We start from the raw sequence: 22,220 nt of genomic DNA on the forward strand, positions 1-22,220 counted from the left end.
ACAAAACTACTCCAACATGAGCTAATATATAACACAGCTTGAACATTTTTAATTACATGAAACACATGTATATATATGCACACGCGCGTATCACTACTATGCGTGCACATATATGAGTAAGTAGGCATAGACCTATATGCCTACTTAATGTTAGCTTTAAGATTTTTACCAAAGTTGCTACAAATAAAATAATGGATGACGCTCAAAAGGTAATTAGTCCTACTCAAACAGCGTTCATTCCTGGGAGAAATATTAGGGAAGGGGTGGTTATTTTACATGAATTACATCGCAAAGATAAAAGTGGTGTAATTTTTAAGATTGATTTTGAGAAATCTTATGATAAAGTTAAATGGCCTTTTGTACAACAAACTTTGAGAATGAAAGGCTTTTCTCCTAGATGGTGTGAGTGGATAGCTTCTTTTGTTCAAGGTGGTCATGTTGGTATAAAAGTTAACGATCAAATTGGTAATGGTTTTCAAACTTACAAAGGTCTTAGGCAAGGGGATCCTTTATCTCCTATTCTTTTTAATATAGTAGCTGACATGCTTACTCTATTGATTAAGAGGGCTAAAGAGGCGGGACTCTTGAGTGGGGTTATTCATCATCTTGTTGATGATAGTTTGTCTATCTTGCAATACGCAGATGATACTATCATCTTTTTGGAGCATGACTTGCAACAAGCAAAGAATTTGAAACTGATTTTATCGGTATTTGAAAAGTTATCTGGCCTAAAAATAAATTTTCACAAGAGTGAATTATTTTGCTTTAGTCAGGCAAAGGAATGTTATGAACAATATTCTGATATTTTTGTTGTAAGTTAGGTACCTTTCCTTTTAAATACCTTGGAATTCCGATGCATTTTAGGAAGCTTTCTAATAAATATTGGAAACTTATAGAAGAGAGAATTAAGAAAAAGCTTAGTAGTTGGAAAGCCAAGCATTTATCTGTTGGTGGTAGGCTGGTGTTGATTAATTCTGTTCTTTCAAGTTTAGCCATGTTTATGATATCTTTTTTTAGGTGCCGAAAGGGGTTCTTCGTAAAATTGATTATTATAGATCGCGGTTTTTTTTGGCAAGGGGATGACCATAAGAAAAAATACAGGCTCACTAGGTGGAATGTTGTTTGTCAACCTAAGGACCAAGGGGGTCTTGGGATTCATAATTTGGAGATACAAAATAAATGTCTTTTAAGTAAATGATTGTTTAAGTTAATTAATGAGGAAGGGGTTTGGCATGATTTATTGAAGAGAAAATATCTTTATAATAAATCTATAACCCAAGTTGACAAGAAACAAGATGATTCCCATTTTTGGTCTAGTGTTATGAATGTCAAAAGTACTTTCTTAAATATGGGTTCTTGGATTGTCAACAATGGGGAACAAATTAGATTTTGGAAAGATAGATGGATTGGTAACTTGGCTTTTAAGGATAAATATCCATCTTTGTACGCAATTGTTCGGAGGAAGACATCTTCTATTGCCACTGTTATGGGATCTGTTCCGCTTAATGTTTCTTTTAGGAGAGCTTTAGTTGGTCAGAATCTTGTTTGTTGGCATGAGTTTTGTGCCTCTATAGTACATATTCAGTTGAATGATTCGTCTGATAGTTTTAGATGGAATTTTCATCAGAATGGCTTGTTCTCGGTGAGGTCTATGTACCTAGCTTTAATTAATAATGGCTATATCGAGAGAAACAAGTGTATTTGGAAGCTTAAGTTGCCACTTAAGATTAAAATTTTTATGTGGTACCTGCTTAAAGGGGTTGTGTTAACTAAGGATAATTTGGCAAGGCGTAACTGGAATGGCAGCTTGAGTTGTTCTTTTTGTTTGAAGAATGAGTCTATTCAACATCTCTTTAATGGATTGTCATTTTGCGAAGTTTCTATGGAGAGCTGTTCAGTTCTCTTTTGGTTTTAATCTTCCAGTTAGCATATCTCATATTTTTAATAGGTGGCTTTTGGGAGTTGATAAGAAAATGAGTAAACTGATACTTATTGGAGCTTCTGCCATTTGTTGGGCAATATGGCTGAGTAGGAACGATATGGTTTTTGACAAATCACCATCATTTTTCTATATGCAGGTCATTTTCAGGGCAACTCATTGGCTCCGGTTTTGGGCACAACTACAAAGGTGTGATGAATATGAAGAGTTTCTGAAAGTTGCATGCCGAAAGTTGGAGACCACGGTTATACAACTTTTTACCAATTATGGTTGGAGATTTACAAATAGACTTCAATAATTGTGATCTCCTTACGTTAGGCTGGTTTCTTTGTTTTTCTCTTCGGTGTGTTCTATTCATTTAGATTTACACTATGTTCATGAAAACTACTATGTAATAATTGGCTGTAGCTTTTTTGAGTAAAGGCCGGGATATTATATTCCATTATCTAAAAATAAATTAAACTGATGCTTTCCAGCCTGGACAATTTATTGTGTGAATATATACTGCATTGCATCTCATATTTACTTGTTTTGGGGGTGGGTCTTCTAAACCAAATGACTTTGGTGAGATAAGTCTTGAAAGTGAGTTTATCTTATACTACACCGAGAGGGAGTTGTCCGTCCGATACTGCATCATATACACACCGAGATATCCTCGAAAAACCAGAAAAAAAACCTAAGTAAAAAAAATGTTCAAAGGGCGTGAAGGTAGTGGGTGCTGTTATATGTTGGATAGCTATGCCACAATTTTCATCCGTGTCTTTTTTATAGTACTTCTATTTACATATATGAGGTGCAACATGTTGGCTCCGGTGTTGGGCACATTGCAAAGATGTGACGAAGATGAAGAGGTCCTAAAAGTTGCATGCCACAAGTTTGAGTCGACGGCTTATGCAGCTTTTTGCCAATTATGGGTGAAGATTCATAAATAGACTTCAATAATGTATTCTCTTTATCTTTTATTGGTTCGTTTTTATCTTTCCGTGATGTTTGCTGTCTTAGTTGGACTACACTCGATGTGGAGTGCTAGATTATAATAATGGGTTGTAGCTCTCTTGAGTAAAGGTCGGGATGTTTATTCCATTATCTAAAAAAAACATACATGAGGTATATATATGGTGCTGTAGACAGGAGGCTCCTTATTGGAGTAGTTCAGGGTAATTTGATTTTTTTAACTTATTACTATTTCTTTTCGACCGAAAGCGGTCCATCAGGCTACCAGCTTCACCAGCAAGTTTTTAAAAAATAGCATGGAAAATTAGAGTTAAATAAGAAAAAATATTCAGTAGGGAAAATCATACTCCATATCAAGTATGTCCTATTAGAGCAAATAGAATTTAGGTGCTCAGCGTGTGGTCATAATGTCATATTGTAATTTAGTTCTCTTTGAAATATTTTCAAATTTGATTGATATTCCTCAAAATTGGACTTCTCTGCTGACTTTTAGATGGGCTGAAATTTGGCAGATTGACGGGCTAGAATCACGCGCGCTTATGGACTGAATTTGATGAGACAAATGGGCTGAAATTCCCTACAACTACGCAGATCAACGGGCCGGAATCCCACGCAACTGTAGGCCATATTTACTACATTCTGGGCCTTTGGTAGGCTCAGTTCCATTGCTTTTAGAGAAAATTCGATTCATGGCACACAAAAAGAAAAACCGGAACAAAATAATAGCACAAAAATTTTCCCCTTTTAGCTCAAAGCACATGCCTCTGATTTTCCTTCGATTTGTAGCACTCCCGTCACCTTCTTCTATTCCATCTTTCCCCTTCTCTTTGTCCCGTCGATCTCGCCACCACGTCGGTGGCCAGCCATGGTGTGGCACGGCTGAGCGCCTCTGACGGGGATGGCGGCTGCGCGTGGCGAGTTCGTGGGGATGGCGGTTCGGTGGTGGAACGTGAACCCAGGGGCGACGGTGGTGGCAACGAAACGCGAGATCGGGGGTGACCATGGTGGCGCCTGGACACGAACCCAGGGGCGACGATGGCGGCAGAGGAACACGAGCTTGAAGACGACTGCGGCAACAATAGGACACGAGCTTGGGCATGGCTGTTTAGTGGTGGAATGCGATGGCGGCGGCAATAGGACGCGAGCATGGAGACGGCGCCGAACGAGCTCGGGGTGGGGATGGCAACGGCAGAGCTTGGGGATGGTAGTGACGACGGCGCCGGACAAGCTTAGGGATTGGGACTGTGGTGGCGGGATGCGAGGGCCATCGCTATCAACCACCCCACCGCCGCCACCAAGGCCTGCGCCTCCTCCGGCCACCTCATCCACCCATACTTTGGTTAGAAAAAAGGGTAAATTCGTCTTTTCACGCTCCTAATCATCGCTAACCAATGGACTTGGACGATAAATGTGACAGAAGTGCTATAAATCGAAGAAAAAATAGTGGCGTGTGCTTATGGTTGAAAGAGGAATTTTTTTTGCTATTTTTTGGTACCAGTTTTTTCATGTGCTATGGATCGAATTTTCTCTTGCTTTTTAGGCCTGCAATTGGAGAGGAAGAGGGGGACTGGGGTGAAAATGGTGAGGGAGCTTCCTAACCGTTTCCGGTATCTTTTTTATTATAGTCACTAGGGTTAGGAGAGGTGATTGTGGTCTCTCTTGTGGCCTGATCTTCTGGTGAGGGGATAACTCTCATTTTGATTGGCTGTGATGTTTGCGACGTGGCTACCAACTAGAACAAGTTCAGAACGCTGTGCAATCGCAACACCACAAACGATATTGTACCAACCGTGATGTGCGGTTGATGTTCCCTGCAATGTAAACGAGAGAACACTTCAAGAACAAGATAAGATGCAATCCAAATATTTCGAATAGGTAATTAAGTATAAAAGAATAGTTGTGATTGAAATGGTAGATCTAATCGACCTAGCAAATCAATGCATAAACTATTGGGTGACTCTGAATCTCTATCTCTAGATGCCGACTAATCGAGCAAGGATTAAATATTAGGTGAATGGCACTTGGTAAAATTCAACAAAACAAAACCCAATTGTTTTTTAGGGTGTACGAAGCTATTTATAGAGGAAAATAAAGCTAGAGATAGGTGTTGGTTCGTAGAGGTGGAGAGAGGCACTTCCGAGATGGCCCTAGTCTATTACAAAGCACAAGGGCTAAGTTCGGTTTCAGCAACAACATTGTTGTGTTTTGACGATTCCCAATTTCCTATTGACTCGAGATGAATTTTGATATTAGACTGGATACGTTTGAAAGGTGATGAGATAAGATCTCCAACAAATCCAACATCATCCAAATTAGAGTTGGCATGAAGACGCTAGATCCATTTGAAATCAATGCTACTGACTTGAACTTAGTCATTGGAACTTGTGAAGTTACATGCGGATTCGATGAAGGATGTCGTCATCATCTCAATTATTTTTTGCATTTGAATAATTCATCAATGGTATGGATTATATCTTTCTCCATAAAACCACACCATGCACTCCAATCATTTATACCATTTACATAATTGATCAATGTATAATATATAGAAAGCCCATAAAACAAAATCAACCCATATTACAAGATACAGAAAAGCACGTGAAAAAAAATCGTACATTAAGCAAGAAAAATTTATTTCCTCTGTTCACTCACTATGACCACACGTATTTTAAAATTCAACTGACCAATAAATATTTTATTATAAATTAAATTTTATTTCATGTAAAATAATATTATTGGATTATCATTTAAATTTATTTTTATATTATTGTAATTCTATTGCTACATAATGTAGTATACTAGAAAACATGCCCGTGCATTATAAAGGGTGAAGGCTATTTTAGTTGTGTTATTGTTAGATTTTTTTCTAAAAAATATATATGAATTTTATTTTGAGATATTATTTATATCCAATTCGGATCCCTAGTTGGGATGATGGCCATAACCTATATATTGTTTTCTTATAGCTTGGTAGAAATTTTAAAGCAATTAGGAGTCTGACTCTCATCCTAGGTGAGTATGTGAGTTTTTTTTAAAATATTTTTTTATATAACTTCTTATGTATTTTCAAAAGCGAACGAATTTAGAATCCGACTCAAATACGGACGACATACCAAAATATCAACGGAAACATCCTCAATTTTTATAATAGTAGAAAAGAGATTATATAAGAAATTTAAAGTTAAGAATTAGTTTTAAAAGACTATGCCCATGTGAACGCACCTAGAGAAAATATTATTCTATCGTACAATTATCTCGCAGCTAATACATGAGTACTTATCTACTCTCTCCGTCCTATAAAAAAATAACTTCTTAGGATGAATCTGGCCAAGCATTTATCTAGATTCAAGTTATTATTTTTCTAGACGTAGGTTATAGATTTTTTAATAGCATGAACCACTTAACCATAAATCCGAATCATCAAGAACACATTTTGACTACGAATGCCACACCTATCTCTAGGGGTGAAAGTGGTTCGGATAATTTCCGTCCGTCCGGACCATTTTTCGGATTCGGATAGTTTCGGTCGGAACTATCCAGAAATTCTCGGATTCGGAAACGAATTCGGATTTTTTTTCTCGGAAACGAAAACGAATACAGTAAGGGTACTATCCGTCGGAATCGGAAAACGGTCGGAAACTATCCGGATTTTTTTTCGGATATCCGCAAACATTGAGCAAAGTTTAGAAAAAATATGTATATATACGTAACTTTTTCATACGGAATCAGATGGCGACAAACTTTATATCAACATTGTAGAGCTCGATGAGATCTACAACTTTCTTATTGACTATTTTATTATTTGAGGTCATTTAAGGAGTCTAAATATTCATTATAATATACCATATTAATTTTTACAAAATCTTAGATCTACAATTCAAACGACATCTGATGGAGAATCAAAGTTGTAGAGCTCAACGAGATCTAACACTTTGTAGTTTATAACATTTGTATTTGAAAGCATTTAAAGTATAAAACAAACATTACAAGTTTCGAAGATGTGAAGTAAAATAAATAACATCTCTAATTTATACAATAGTAAGTAAGTTATACATCTAGTAAAAAGGTCGTGAGAATAGAAAATGGTAATCATATTTGCATATGGATCTCTAAGAGGAATAGCCATAAAAATTGATTTTCACATAGGGTTGTGGGACCGTCTATAAAATTGACGATATAAATGTTGGAGATGTTGAACTAAAATAATAAGCGATATCTTTTTCTTGATCAAGAAACTCAATTTGAGGGGTTTTTTATATACCGGTAAATATCCGCTACCGTATTCGTTCCGTCTCGTATTCGCTCCGTATCTGTATTCGATAATATTCGATTTCATTTCCGTATCCGAGTTTTCGATTTCGATTCTGATTCTTAAAAAAAATATGAAAACGAATATGATAAAGCTAGTTTCCGATCCGTATCCGATCCGCTTTCATCCCTGCCTATCTCCTCTAATCTCACCCGCCTCCCAAATCTCCAAACGAATCACAACCTCCACCTCCATTTCCATCACCACCATGTCGCCGCCTCCCTCCTCCCTCCTCCCCTCCCCGCTCCCATCTCCGCCCATCCTCCTCTCCACCAACCCCCCCGCCCGGCGCCGCCCGCCGCTCGCCGCCGGGAGGCGCGGGGCCGAGCGGGCCGTGGCTGCGGCGGCGGCGTCCGCGCCCGCGCCCGCGACGCCCGTGCAGGCGCAGCAGCGGGCGTCCCGGCCGTCGGCGGCCGAGGTGGCGCGGACGGTGGTGGAGCTTGCGCCGTCGGGGACGCTCTCCGTGGTCGGCCCCGACGGCTGGCCGCTCGGCGTCGGCGCCCGCTTCGTCGCCGACGGCTCCGGCGCGCCCGCTCTGTGCCTCGCCGCCTCCGGGCCCGCCGCCGCCGCGCCCGATGCGCCGTCCAGCTTCCACGTCGAGGTGAGGGGGATGCAGCCGTGCTCATGGATTGATTGATTGATTTCTTAGGCTGTTTACTGTTGCGTGGGGGATAGAATTTTACGGATTGCTCGCGTTTTGACTTCACTGTTTTGTTTTGCGTGAGATTAAGACGGAAATTCGAGGCGCTGTAATGATTTTGTGCACTGTTCGTGTAGAATTTGAGTTAGAAGGCCGCTGGACTCTTACATCACGCAGGAGAATTTCATTGCTGAAGCTTTGCATTGTGCGTTGCCTTTGCAGTTGTTTAGTTTGTGGTTTGCATTCTTGTGTACTTGTGTTGTTTGGAAATTGGAAAGTTCTAGAGTCTAGACATCTTAAGATGTCAGATCTCTCCACTATGTTAAATGCATTTTGGTTTTGTGGAAGACAGGTGCTTGTAACAAAGGTGAACACTTTAATTACCTAGTTGATGCGCCGACACTGTGAACTCTGTGTAGAATCATTGATGACTAAATTCTAATGCTGACAATGTGAGCACTAGCACAACTGTTTTGTATCTTGTACTCACCATTCTCGCTACCTTTTGTGGTGTAGTTTCGTCAGAGTGGGGCCAGGACACCTCAATGTACTTTGCTTGGTGCTTTGACTAAACCTAACGATGAATATGAATTAAAGGTAAACTTTTTTTTATGGTTTTTCATTTTGTTCAAGGCATATTTGCATTACACTTGTGAATTGTAAGTTGATTACAATGGGAAACTATGTACTGCAGAAGAATAGCATGATATACTAAGTCGGATTACTGATTCGTAATGTGCTAAATTGAATTATGCAGAAGCTTTCTACTAGGTGGCAAAAGAAATTTGGCGAGGAGATAGATCAAGATCTTTTGTATTTGATATCAGTAGACAGAATCTTGCACATTGAAGATTTCAATGAGGTAAAATACATTATTTTCTTCTAGTTACTTTTGGTTTCTTCATATTCTGCAGTTTGTCATTTTGGGAGTTCTTATTCTAGTACTGCAGTGTTTGTTCCGCATTGATTGCCTCACTTTATCTACTTCTATACAAACATTCCTTACTTTATCTACCGTATTGGGTGAAAAATGAACTTATTTTGGGACGGAGGAAGTAGAAGGTGTCTCATTTTCATGAGAAAATGAGATGGAACTTTTAGTGTTCTTCACACTTCATTCTGTTTTGCTAATAATAAGGATATAATAGTTAGGTATGGGTTATTTGTGCATGATTTTTTGCATAGTGTGAGACAGTAACAAGATATGTAGACAAGAGATGTGGGTTGAATTTCTTTTTACTCGCTGAAGATTGCTGTGCAGAACGGTATCAAATAGTTATCCATGACGCTGAATGGTGATCAGTAAACTAGCTGACGAAAATAGCCTCTTAACGTGAAAATGTACATTAAAAGCATGGAGCAAGATAACTTTTACATTCTATCCTAAGAATATTTTCAGTTGGAACATCCATTTCATTACCTTGGCTGTATTGGTCTAGTTATCATTTCTGTGTTTCAGGTGTAGTGCACCCCTTGAAAGTGTCTGGCCTTCTTTTTTTGTTATAACTGGTTTTGCCTTCTTTCATATTCGGAAGAAGACCTATTTATTGTTTACATTATTCAGATTTTGTTTGGCTGACCTGTATTTTACGAGGATAAATATATGGAGATCACTTTTAGTAGAATGTCTTTCTCAATTTCCTTTCATGGATAGCTTCCTGACTTTAGAAAAAAAAACATCAAGATATTTTAGCACTTAATAAAATCATCAATTTATCAATTTTCCCCCACACCTATATTTAGTTTATTCCCCACTCATTGAATCACTTCCACACGACCAAATTACTACGGAAATGAATTGATATAGGTTGCTAATTGAACCTTGAGCAGCTGCTGAAATTTGTTCAACCAACATATTAGGTGCTTTAAATGTTGTCAAGTTTCATCTGTTGCATTTGATGTACTTAGTTCTATGTGAGTTGTGCAGTTTTTATTTTCTGATGGATGTGTGCTGGTGAGCCAATTACACCTTAGAACTTTGTAGTTCAAATGAGACTGATATTCATGGGATACTTTTTCTGTTCAGGATGGCATGTGGGTAATTCCATCAGAATACAGTGATGCAGAACCTGACCCTCTTCGAAATTTTGCGGAAAGCATTGTTGAGGAAATGAACAGCAAACATGCTGAAGATGTACATAGGATATACAGTATTTATGTTGAATCAGATTTCCAGGTACTGAAGTTATTCCTGTCATTCCTACAACTTTGCTTCTTACTTCTTGAAAGGAAAAATAGCTAATGTTAAGATAAAGCACATGTTTGTCTTTTCATAGTTTCTTTATAATCACACAGCTGTAGAGATTTTTTTTTTTTGATGGGAACATAGCTATAGAGAATTACCAAAACAGAAAGATGTAATTTACTGATAGTCTGATAGTGGTATAGTGATTATGTGTTATATATATGAGTTAGGGGCATATCAAACTATGCATCTTTTTATTCTTTATTTGAAGAAAAGTAATTAAAAAATTGTTGATCTTATCTTTTCTAAAAGATACTCCAGCTGATTAATATTTTATGTGCTATGTGATAATTCATAGATAGTGAGATATTATATACCGCACCAAGTGTTGAGTTCCGTTATGTTTACTGAATGTGCTAACAGTGTTCTTTTATGGTGACAGGCGACAGAGGTGAAGATGATTTGGGTAGACAGGTTGGGTTTTGACTTGCATGTTCATTCCGGGGAAAGTACCTTTGCTGCCCGGATCCCTTTCACGAGAGAGGTCTCTGATGAGAAGGGAGTGAAATCATCATTCAACATGATGTCTCATCATGCGTGGGAAGTAGAGAAGAGTTATGCGGCCCCAGAGTTTGAGAAGGTAGAGCTCTTGAAGAAAGTCAGATAGGTACTGTGATTTCTATGGTGCCGCCTTACCCTGCATCCGTTGTCAGTATTTTGTCATTCATACGAGTATAGCGCAACTTTTGTCGCATTAAATGTATTGTGTGTACCTCCATTTTTTGCCATATGTGCTATAGGTTAGTCGTTCTTTTGTGGAGAGCTATGAATCTAGACTGTAAGGTTGGAACTTTAGCTGTGGCTTCTTCATGAGATGAGATTGAGATAATTAAATCATGTTTATACGATCTTCAGTTGTAACATGCAACGTTCTACGTAGTCAGAATTGCAGTGGAGTACTGGCTTTATGCCCCAAGTATAGAGCACTTTTGATGTAACTAGGAAGATAGCCCGCGCACATGCGCGGGCATCTTATCTGATGTTGTTTTAAATTGTGTTAAGAATGTTTTATGTGGGTGACTTTTCTTAAAATTATTCTTTGACACTATTGTAAACGTGTTTTTTCACTAATTTGTTTTGGATTGCTTTGAATTTTGGTTATGATTTTCTTATATTTACCCTTGGAAGTTTAAATTCTAAATTAAAATTAATTGGAACTACGCTGTTTTGAAACTATGAGAAAATATGTTGTCATAATAATGGAGTTTGTTCTTATAAAACTATCGTTTGTACTATGTGTATTTACTTTTTAATATTTAGCATATCTTATCTTTTTTTAGAGTTTTTTTTATGTTTCTATGCTTTAAGTAACAAAATTGCTTTTATACCATATATATTTATGAATGTTAGGATATATTAAGTGAATATATTTTCTATTAAACAATATGGCTAATAGGAATGTTTCATCTAATTAAAAAAACTTCTATTAATTTACTTCTACTCTCTTCTCTTTTTTTTTCATATGTTTTCTTATTTTCTTTGAAAAATAAAATTGATTTGAAAGAATAGCACAATCATATAAATTTAATTAGTATGTGTAAAGCGTTTATAAAGGTTTAAGTGCCATGGGCTAAATTGCAGTTTTGTTCGATCAATTCTTTTTATCAAGTATGTTTTACTGCATGCACTCTCATAAATAAGTTTAGTATGATTTCCCTAATAAACCAATCTTAAGGCTGTGTTCTTCCTCCCGTTTTCCCAACCCATCTCTTTCGTTTTCCGTGCGCACGTTTTTCAAACTGCTAAACGGTGTGATTTATGCAAAAACTTTCTATATGAAAGTTGTTTTAAAAAATTATATTAATCTTTTTTTTAAAAAATAGTTAATACTTAATTAATCATGCAATAATACAAGCTTTGATTTGCGTGCCCCTCCTCCCGAACACAGTCTTAGTATGAAGTTCCCATATACCATGCGTACTTAATAGAAAGCAAAGAGAGAGAAAACATGGCTTGTACTTCGTCTATTATTTTGTTATTATTTAGAGGATTAATATAGTCTCTAAAACGTATAACAATGGTAGTGGTAAATATGATTGATACATTATAGGTTATCCCGGTATATATGGATCAATAGTATGGACCCTATATATAAGCATACTTATACGATGATATAATCTACATCCATTATTTTTTTTCATGATTTGTCAAATCTCCAATGCCATGCAAAGTACCAAGATTTGTGAACTGATAACCGATATATAGTGATATAATTTATATTGTCATATTTTCCATAATTTTCATATCCGTTTGCATTGGATTACATGAAAGGAATAAAAATGCTATCTAAAATATAATTTCCCTTTACAAGTTGAAATATAGTAAATATACATAATAAATTATTAATTTAATGGTAAATAATATAATTATGTAAACTTTGTTTTAAAATGCGGTAAAGCTAATTGAGTTATGCTTGTTTGTAAAGTGATTTAAACAATTTGCTATATCTGATAGATGTTTGTGTTTTTTAGACTTTCTAGGATTTTCCCTAATTTATTAGAGCATAGTTCATAGAAGTTTAATAGACTTTTATTATATAATTGAGGCTCTTTGATGGTACACAAAAGCAAAGTATAGGTCCGCATGTCTTTTTTTCAAAATATACATGGTTTTTCATTGTTGTTATTTTGGCTATGCATATTTATGAAGTTCTATACTTAATAATCTACACGGTAAATTTTGTTTTGTATACTTTTATGAGTAATTGGATGGTGTAAAAAAGAGCAATAATCTAAGTTAACATGTTAGTCTTTTTCACAACATATGCGGGTATTAAAATTGTTGGTTTAATTGCCAGGAATACAACTTTTGAATTAGCCTTTTTAATATAATAATCCAATGAGAGAATTTGTCGGCCGAACGTATTAATCTTTTTTGACACACAACACGTACATACGAACTACTCCCTCCGTTTTAAAATGTTTGACATCGTTAACTTTTTAGTACGTGTTTGACCATTCGTCTTATTCAAAAAATTTATGTAATTATTTGTTCTTTTCATATCATTTGATTCATTGTTAAATATACTTTAATATACACATATAGTTTTACATATTTTACAAATTTATTTAATAAGATGAACGGTCAAACATGTGCTAAAAAGTCAACGGTATGAAACATTTTGAAACGGAGGGAGTATGTATTTACGTATTAGAGATCGGATGAGTGATTTGCCGGATTGATCAGGAGGAGTGATTATTAGCAGGATGTTATTTTTTTTCTCAAACTTTTAGGATTGGAGGCTTTGTTTTTCTAACAAAAGATAGATTTTATGGTCTAAATAATATGTCTACCAATTTAAGTGAAAATTGATGGAAAAATACTTTTATTAATAAATGTAGTCTAAAATAATGGGCACATAATATAATATAATGGGTCTAAACTTTATTTTCAAGTATTATAGAGCTAATTTATCTATATATGTTTGTGAAGAGTTCTATGCTGATATATTGAATGCTCGTAAGGTAACTATTATTTAAAATTTATTATCACTGATAATAATTATTATTGTCTCATATACATACATGGAAAAAGAAAAAAAAGAAGGTCAAATACGTACGTACGTTCATACTGAACGGAAGGAAGGAATAGTGAGATATGTAAGGGAGGAGGAGGTTGGTGGGTCATCTGTTTGTTTTAAGAGATCTAATCTAACGGTTTATAATATTGGACCCACCGATTTAAGTGAAAATCGATGGATAGATGTTTTATTTTTTTTCTCAGTTTTTTTATGATTTTCTCTAATTTATTAGAGCGCCAAGTGGCGGCTTGAGAGCGTTTCGAGAAAGTTTAATGGACTTTTAGTATATAATAGATAATAGATAGATAGAAGATAGATAGATAGATAGATAGATAATAGATTTTCAGCTACAAGTTGTTACTACCAAGTGGCATTTTTCTAAAGAAAATCCCTTGAGTATTTTGGTTTCTCATTACCGGTGAAAGCTAGCTAGAGCCCAGCACCACCAGTTTATCGAATATACGCAGTGTATTTGTGTTTGAACATGCTATTAATTTCTTTGTTAATTGTATTGATCGTGATCAGGGGTACCGTAAGGGTTACCGGCAGTAGGGTTTGATAAATTATACCCAAATTCAAAATTCCGAAAAAAATTATGGATATAGTTCTTGATTTGTAGTGGTAGATGGTGAAGAAATGTTTTGAAAAGGAGTAAGATAAGTTCAAATTTGAGAGCGAAACCGAAAGTACATTAGATTGTTGTTGAATTGCTTCGAAATCCATAATATAGAAAATGTTATGCTGAATTTTTGTATTTTACACCTAAAAGTTAGGTTTACAAATATCCTATATATTCTTTTATTTATACCCAATTTCTAGACACATTTAAGTGATTTTTCAATTTTTTGCTAGACACTTGACGATAACTGCGCAAATATTGCGGTTACCGCGAGAAACCACGCTGAAACCGTTGATTTTTGAATTCAAATATTTGAAGACGGATTTTACACGGTTTTATACGGTTACCATGGTAACTCCCTTTAATATCAAATTCTTTGAGATACTGTTCATAATAAGCTTCTAGTATTTCAATTACAGAACGGAGGTATTATAATTCTGACACGTTCGTATGGCGCACTACGGACAAAAATTCATTGCCATGAATTAAAATAACAAAAATAATAATTTTATTATCATCTCTCGCTCTTTCATCTCTATCAAGGCATGTTTAGTATTCCGGTGAACAATCCTGGTGGTGAAACCACTTTTTAGTCGTAGTATTTTACCGTTTGACTATCTGACTTGATGTTTGTAAAGATCGGTAAAATTCACATTTAAAATCACTTTGGTCAACAGGCTTTGCATGCATGCAGATGTAGTTGTTCTTAACCTTCCTCGCCTTACCTTGTTAGATTTTAATGTGATCTGCCAGACAGAGTTACTGATTAAGTTCCACAACTACTTCTTCCGTGGCAGATGAAAAAAATAATCACAGGATAGCACAACAATCGCAATCTGGCCCTTGCATTGTTATACTTTTTATTTCGAATAACTAATTAAATTATCGTGCTTTACCACCAAGAGAAAAAGCAATCACTCACCACAGGTTTGAGAGTATAAGCGCAGTCCATTGAGATTCTTTTTCTCAGTGAAATTTCATACAAATGTAGCCATTTCGTTAAAACCGTAATTTTGTTACAACTTTAGCCTATCATGTTGCAAATTTCGATCAGTAGCGAGCAATTTTATCACTACACTGCAAATCTGCACACTGTTTGTGTGGCTACGAGGCATGATCAATGAGATCAACAAAATTAGTGTTATGTCAAATGTAAGGTACAATTTACAGGATTACATTTCACAAACTTTTAATGATCGTGATAAAGGCCGATGTTAATATTGTAATACTGTGAAATAGAGGTATGTCAAACGTAAGGGAAGAAGAATAATTGTAATTCAGTTTACTTGTGTTGACAAACGCTATATATGCTACATTTGTTAAGAGGCATATATATGTCTCACAAAATTACATTTCATAGAATGTTAGGGTGCCATCGTTTGGTATATTGGTGGAATAAGCCAAATGGCATATTTGCAAACGAAAAGTAATTTGTGAATAAAACTTTTATATTGTGTTCTTAGTGATCTAAAAGCAAAGGCTGAAAAATAAACTTTGATGAAAAAACCCCAAAATCAGCTCCAAATTTAACGTTGAAAATTCAAATTTTGGCTGATAAGCATATGAATATGCCAAACGATGAGGATATCTTAGTTAATTAAAATTATAATGCAATTATCACTTATACTTTATTTTAAAAAAAATCTTGAATGAGAGTACAGTGATAACTGATACATTGGAGGAAGAAATTAAATAATCACATATCCTATATCCAAACAAAAGCAACTCCCAAAACTAATCAATTATTAAAAGAAACTAGCTAGCAAACAACGTACTAGATTATTACACGAGACTAAATCAACTAAAGACTTTTACAAATTGTCGATCGATTCCCTCAAAATGTAACACAGATTTCGCAGTAACATTTGGCAAATATGCCATGTTTCATGCACTTGTGACGCTTGACTCTGCCTTTATTGTATTTCGCCTCAAGCCAACAGTCCAACTTGCACGTAGGACCCACGCAGACGATCAGCTTGCCAATGGCTTTGTAGCAATAATCTACAAAGAGAAAGAACTCATTAGATGCTAGCTTATAAAATAATCTAGCTTATCATTTATTAAATCACATGAAACATTAATTGTAAACTGTCCCCTATAATCTCATCACTGACAGATATCTATAGAGAACCGCTCAAGAAAACAAATAAAATTCAGAGCATATAGAACGCATGCAGTTTCTTCGAAAGATGAAATCAAATGGGTTGAGGGAGAATTAAGATGAACCTGTGGCAGAAGCAGGACCTCCAAGTGCTAACACAAGCAGTAAGATGCAGCAAACAACACTGGCTTTTCTCGCTTCCATAGCTGATTTACCGATCGATGGAGACTTAATTGGCAAGGGAGAAATGATTAGATCGATATAACCCTAAATGCACTCTAGCTAGGAATGAAATCTAGCTACTTTGTGATGCTAATGAGTGTGGATGTACCTATATTTATAGGGAGGATCGGCTATCTAATGAGAATGCAGGAGCGGCCCTTTTCAGCAGCCGGGATAATCGACTGGATCGATCTGGTCAATCCATCTATCCCTATAACGTAGGCGCATTCGCATGTTAATTTCTACTGCCGCGAGTACACTTTCAGCCTGCACGCCGATAATTATATTTTGATGTTTAATTACCACGGCTATTGACCAGTTAATCCAGGAAAAAACAAATTAATGCGCATGCATATGCGCCTAAATAGTTTGAGGACCAAAAGAACTTCTGCATACATGCAAATTAAAGCGTGCGATCAGTTTGAGGGTTTCGCGTGATTACAGTTAGGCTGCTTTACTAAATATTAAGAAAATACATTCATTCTATTATACTGAAAAAATTCCAAAGATAAAGTGAAATTTTCTAGTATTTGATATGGGTGCGGCTTCCCTGTCCCGATACGCTTGTTCCTGGCGACGTGTCATCTTCTCATTCGCCGAGTTTTTTCTGGTAGGCCAGTACGCATGCGCTTCTCTTTCACTTAAACGGCGTCAACGTCTCCGTTCTTTTTTCCCACAACGGCGTAACATATCCCTTCCCTCCCCCAACAGAAGGTATCATATACATTATTAATTCCTCTCTCTCCATGCCGCTGATCTACTATTACTACAACAAAATAAAAATTCCCCACCTTGACCTAGATGAACTCCGCCAGATTCCGCCGCTTTACGGGTGAGCTCGAGCACCGCTTGCCCGAGCAGTCGATTGTCTCGAGCTCGCCACCACTGATCAAGCGCCTTGCCGCTGAGTTGGAGCTGATGCATGGTTCAGCTCGTGCAAATTAATCAATGTCCAGCTGCATCAAAGTGCATGAGCTTGGATCTAGAAGGTCCATGATGTGATCGATGCTAACATCGTCCAAATCTAGATCACTTCTGATTCTCAAGAACTTCTCTATATCTTCTGCCAATTTTTCAACACAATTAGTAGACATGGAGTATGTTTCTTCAGATTTTGCAGCTGTAGAAGCTATTCGAACAAACATTCTACACAATGAGGAGTATCGATCTGATATCTTTATTCTAGGGTCATCATGCATATTGCTGTTGCCATTTATATGCAGTGCTTTTGCATCAATTGTTCATCTTTTTAATATATACTCCCTCCGTTTTTTAATAGATGACGTCGTTGACTTTTTCTCACATGTTTGACCATTCGTCTTATTCAAAAATTTTATGCAAATGTATAAGATATAAATCACACTTAAAGTACTATGAGTGATAAAACAACTCATAACAAAATAAATTATAATTACGTAAATTTTTTGAATAAGACGAATGGTCAAACATGTGAGAAAAAGTCAATGGCGTCATCTATTAAAAAACGGAGGTAGTATTGTTGAGGAACTGATTTGATGTTGTTGACGTCAAGTATCTTCAGTGCATGAGAGCACAAGATGCCAGCAAATTCAAACTTCTTGCAACTGCATTTAACATTGGATTCCAACGGAGAGTATCTAACAACATGTTCAAGATGAACATGTTCAAGATGCATTTACCGTTGGCCTTTATTTTGTACACCTTTTCTGCATCAACCTCACCACAGTAGAATATGTCACAATTCAAAGTCTGCATTACCTCTTCCTCAAATATCTTATAAACTGCTGGAGTATAAACTTCTGCTACATCTCTCAAAATTCTCAACTCTGCCTTTAGCTTCGGTGTACTTTGTGTTGCTCTAAAGTCACACTTTACCTCTTCATATCTTTTATCTCCCACCAATCTGTCAAAGTGCTCAAGAAAAGAAAGCATGCCATACTTCACACTAATATAACCCTTTAATTCATTATTCGGGCTTTCATTTCTTTGGGTGGTACTCATATCCGCAGAAAACATGTTCTGGCCATATATTAATGCCCATTGCTCCCTTTTCTTAAAAATCCGTTACAACCATGTATTTTGCTGGTGCTCATATTTTTCAAGCAATTGGCCCCATGCACGTAAAAATTCTTCTTCCTCTTCCTGATCATATATGCAGTTCTGAAAGTCAGCATTAAATTTCTTATAGTCCTTAACACACCCAGCAAGGTGCTTGCAGGCATTCTGATTCATGTGCCATACACATATCCGATGATGAGTTTCTGGAAGAACTATTTTAATTGCTTTAGCCATAGCTCCATCTTCATCTGTCAAAATTGTTTTTGGCTTCTTTCCTGACATAATATTTAGAAAAGTTTTAAATAACCAAACAAAACTATTAGCGGTCTCATCATATAGAAGAGCAGCACCAAAAACAGTAGTCTTCTTATGATTATTCACTCCTACAAGCAAACCAAAAGGTCGTCCGTCATCCAACTTTCTATATGTTGTGTCAAAGCATACAACATCACCAGAATTTTCATAGTCGGCAACCATTTTAGAGTCAGCACAGAAAATGTTTGTAATTAAGTCATCCTCATCAACCTGAATAGAATAAAAAAACTTGACATCTTCTGATGCTTTCTTCTCCATATATTCTAACACTCCTCCAGTATCACCTTGTTTGGTTTGTAGGGACCTCTTGGAGTATAATTTATTCTTCATGTCAACACGAGTAAACCCGAGATTCTCAAATCCACAAGCTTGTTTTGCCATCAAATCAATAGCTGCTTTAGTAGAAATCCCTACGGATTTTGCGACTTCAACGCTTGCAACTTGAGCTTCATTAATCTTCCTTTGTGATCGTAACTGATGAGCCTGACTTCTAGTGGCAAGATTATGGTTATGTTCAGGCACAAAGTGATAGATAGAATAGAATCCATCTATGAGACTTATCTTCATACATGCTTGACACTTGCATCGAGTTTCTGGCCTACTATAACTATCGCCATAGCCTGAAGCTTCTGCTCTTTTGTCAGTACCTCTACTTCCTGTTAATACAGTGCACTAATTGAAACAAAATGTCTCTAATTGAAAGTTAATGTAACTATAAAAAGAAACAAAGAATTTACCTTGACGAGAACAACAAAATGTCATGTTTTTTATAATTTTAGTATTTCCCATGTAATGATAGCTGCTTCTTCTAATGCTGAAACCTTTCTTAAGATAATCATTGTAGAAGTCGATAAGCTTTTTGTTCAGAGCTAAATTTCATGCCAATCTTTGGCACCAAGTCTTCCAGATATTTTATTGTATGAGAAGCTTCATTTGTTCCTTCATCCTAGTTTTATCTGTGGTAATAGTTTCCATCAAAAAATTGCAAAAAAAAAAAAAGGAACGATGAATATAGTTGTTCATATGCACGTGCACATGTCCGGATCTTACAGTTTAGATGCAACTAATTTAACAAAATGTAAAGGAGAATATATAGGGATCTTACAGCTTCTAATTGATTTCTTCCCAGGCCATCAGAGGGATATGTGGACTCAGCAGGATTTGATGATGATGATGATGGGGCAGAAGTATCATCCAAGAATGCGAACGTACCGCATGTTACTGTATTCTGCAATTGTGATGGCATTGGTCTAGGAATCGGGAGTTCATCTAGCATGGTGCCAAGATTTGGGAGAGTTCTTGTTAGTGTGGAGACGCAATCTGTGTAGATGAAAATAAAATAACTGTGTATTTGTACTTATGTACCGCTCTAATCCTTTTTCCCGCCACTAATTTTATTTGCTTGGCGCCATATTTTTGTTAGCGCTTAAATTGCGTTGTTTCCAAATTAATTGTGATAGTATAACACGGGACGTTGACGCCGTTTAAGTGAAAGAGGAGCGCATGCGTACTGGCCCACCAGAAAAGACCCAGCGAATAAGAAGATGACACGTCGCCAGGAACAGGGTATCGGGACAGGGAAGACGCATCCTGATACGAAAACCTTCTTATCAACATTTTTGATATGTTAGATTCCGAAACTTCTATTTTCAAATAGAAATAAGCTTAAATTGTAAACTCCATCTACTTGAAATTATATATGAATCATCATAAACTTTGCATGTAAATAAAAATTTATATTCATAAAATTTCTACATATATAAAATATTTTCATTAATAAACTTTATACATAAAAGAAAACATTTATGTTGATATACTTTATAAATAAACAAAAAAAATAGATTCATAAATTTTCTATGTAGATAAAATATTTTCATTTATAAACTTTATATGTAAAAAAATGATTGATAAACTTTATACATAAATAAAAAATTATATTGAGAAACTTTTACAATAATAGTAAAAAAATTACTATCCAACTTTTTACTAGAATGAAAAAAGTATACCTAAAATAATAAGTGGCATATTTTGGCAACGTATTTAGGTGACAAAATTTTAGGATTAAAATTTCCGATTTTTTTAAGATAAAAGAATTATAACGAATCGCCCTATATATTTGGGATTAAAATCAAAAGTTTAATTAATTAGATAGTTGGATGTTTTCTAAATACATTGCCTAATTAATCCTGGACGCTACCGCTAATTACGTTTGCACGCGTGAGGATCGCAGATGCACGGTCGAATGGACCTTAGGAGCAAGTTTAATAGTATAGCCATCTGCTGCCTTCAAATCATCCGTAGTTAACTTAATGACCAATTCATACAATAGTTACATATAAACATATACTACATAATTAATATCTGGTCCCACCTGTTATACACACATGTACCTTAGAGTCCGTGCTGCAGCTGGCTACAAATATGTAGCCCACTGCCCTTCTCTCTTCTCTTTTATCTCTTCGAAATGTGTTTATAGCTGGTTTATAGCCTGCTATTATTGTACATGCTCTAATCTGAAATAGAGGGAGTATGTATCGACGGGATCAATCCTATAAGAGTAGGTACAATAGCTAAGGCTATAAGCCAACTATAACCACATATCAAGAAGAAAAAAGAAGAGAGAGAAAGCGGATTACAGATTTGTCGCCAGTTGTAACATGAACTCCAAGATATTATATGTGTATGAGAGGTGGGACTGAGTATTAATGGGTAGTATATTTTTATAGTCAACTATTGTATGAATGGACTATTAGATTAGCTATAAATATTTTGGAGCTAGTAGTTGGCTATACCATTAAACTTGCTCTAATGTAGGAATTTCTTTCGTCGTCATCATTATCGAAATCCAACTGCCCAACACACTTAGTAAGGACTAAGGAGGCGATCCCCCGATTCCGCTTCGGCAATTCCTTCGGCGGTGTGGAGGCGGCCCCCGACAAGGTAATTAGTATAGATACTTAGCTAATACTCCCTCCATCTACTTTTTAATAGTCATATTTCTAAATTTGAAAATTTTATTTTTGATAGGCATATTTCAATCCAACAACTTATAATCTTAATGGCTTTCTTGGATTTAATGCGTGACTCTCCATTCTTACACACAAGATTGGCTACATGGGCATCGGGAAATGTAAATATTAATGAATCGCTTGTTTACGAGGAATGACTAGTAGCATGTTTAAATGGATGACAAGTACAATCACTTATCATTGGTCTGTGTGCCAAGATGAAATATTACTATCAAAAGTAGATGGAGGGAGTATCGTTTTCCGATTTGTAGTATTTACTCTATTTTGTATTATAAGTCATTTGATTTTTT

General features: G+C 36.0%; 1 protein-coding gene, 1 long non-coding RNA gene and 1 pseudogene across 2 annotated transcripts; 1 reads left to right on the top strand and 2 right to left on the bottom strand.

Annotated features, from left to right (window-relative positions):
- The first annotated feature begins 7,375 nt into the window (after window positions 1-7,375).
- Window positions 7,376-11,135, top strand: LOC4345098 (glutamyl-tRNA reductase-binding protein, chloroplastic). Its single transcript, XM_015793198.3, has 5 exons — window positions 7,376-7,803; window positions 8,359-8,439; window positions 8,600-8,704; window positions 9,869-10,018; window positions 10,470-11,135. The coding sequence occupies exons 1-5, from the start codon at window positions 7,411-7,413 to the stop codon at window positions 10,692-10,694; spliced, it is 954 nt and encodes a 317-aa protein (XP_015648684.2). The 5' UTR covers window positions 7,376-7,410; the 3' UTR covers window positions 10,695-11,135.
- A 4,688-nt stretch (window positions 11,136-15,823) lies between these two features.
- LOC107282031 (uncharacterized) lies at window positions 15,824-16,722 on the bottom strand. Its single transcript, XR_001548179.2, has 2 exons — window positions 16,453-16,722; window positions 15,824-16,227 (listed from the first exon to the last, which is right to left on the bottom strand). It is a non-coding gene; the product is annotated as an uncharacterized lncRNA (long non-coding RNA).
- A 768-nt stretch (window positions 16,723-17,490) lies between these two features.
- Window positions 17,491-19,663, bottom strand: LOC136351526 (protein FAR1-RELATED SEQUENCE 5-like; annotated as a pseudogene).
- Between the last annotated feature and the right edge of the window lie 2,557 nt (window positions 19,664-22,220).

This window comes from Oryza sativa, chromosome 8 (genome assembly GCF_034140825.1).
Source record: "Oryza sativa Japonica Group chromosome 8, ASM3414082v1".
Taxonomy (NCBI): domain Eukaryota; kingdom Viridiplantae; phylum Streptophyta; class Magnoliopsida; order Poales; family Poaceae; genus Oryza; species Oryza sativa.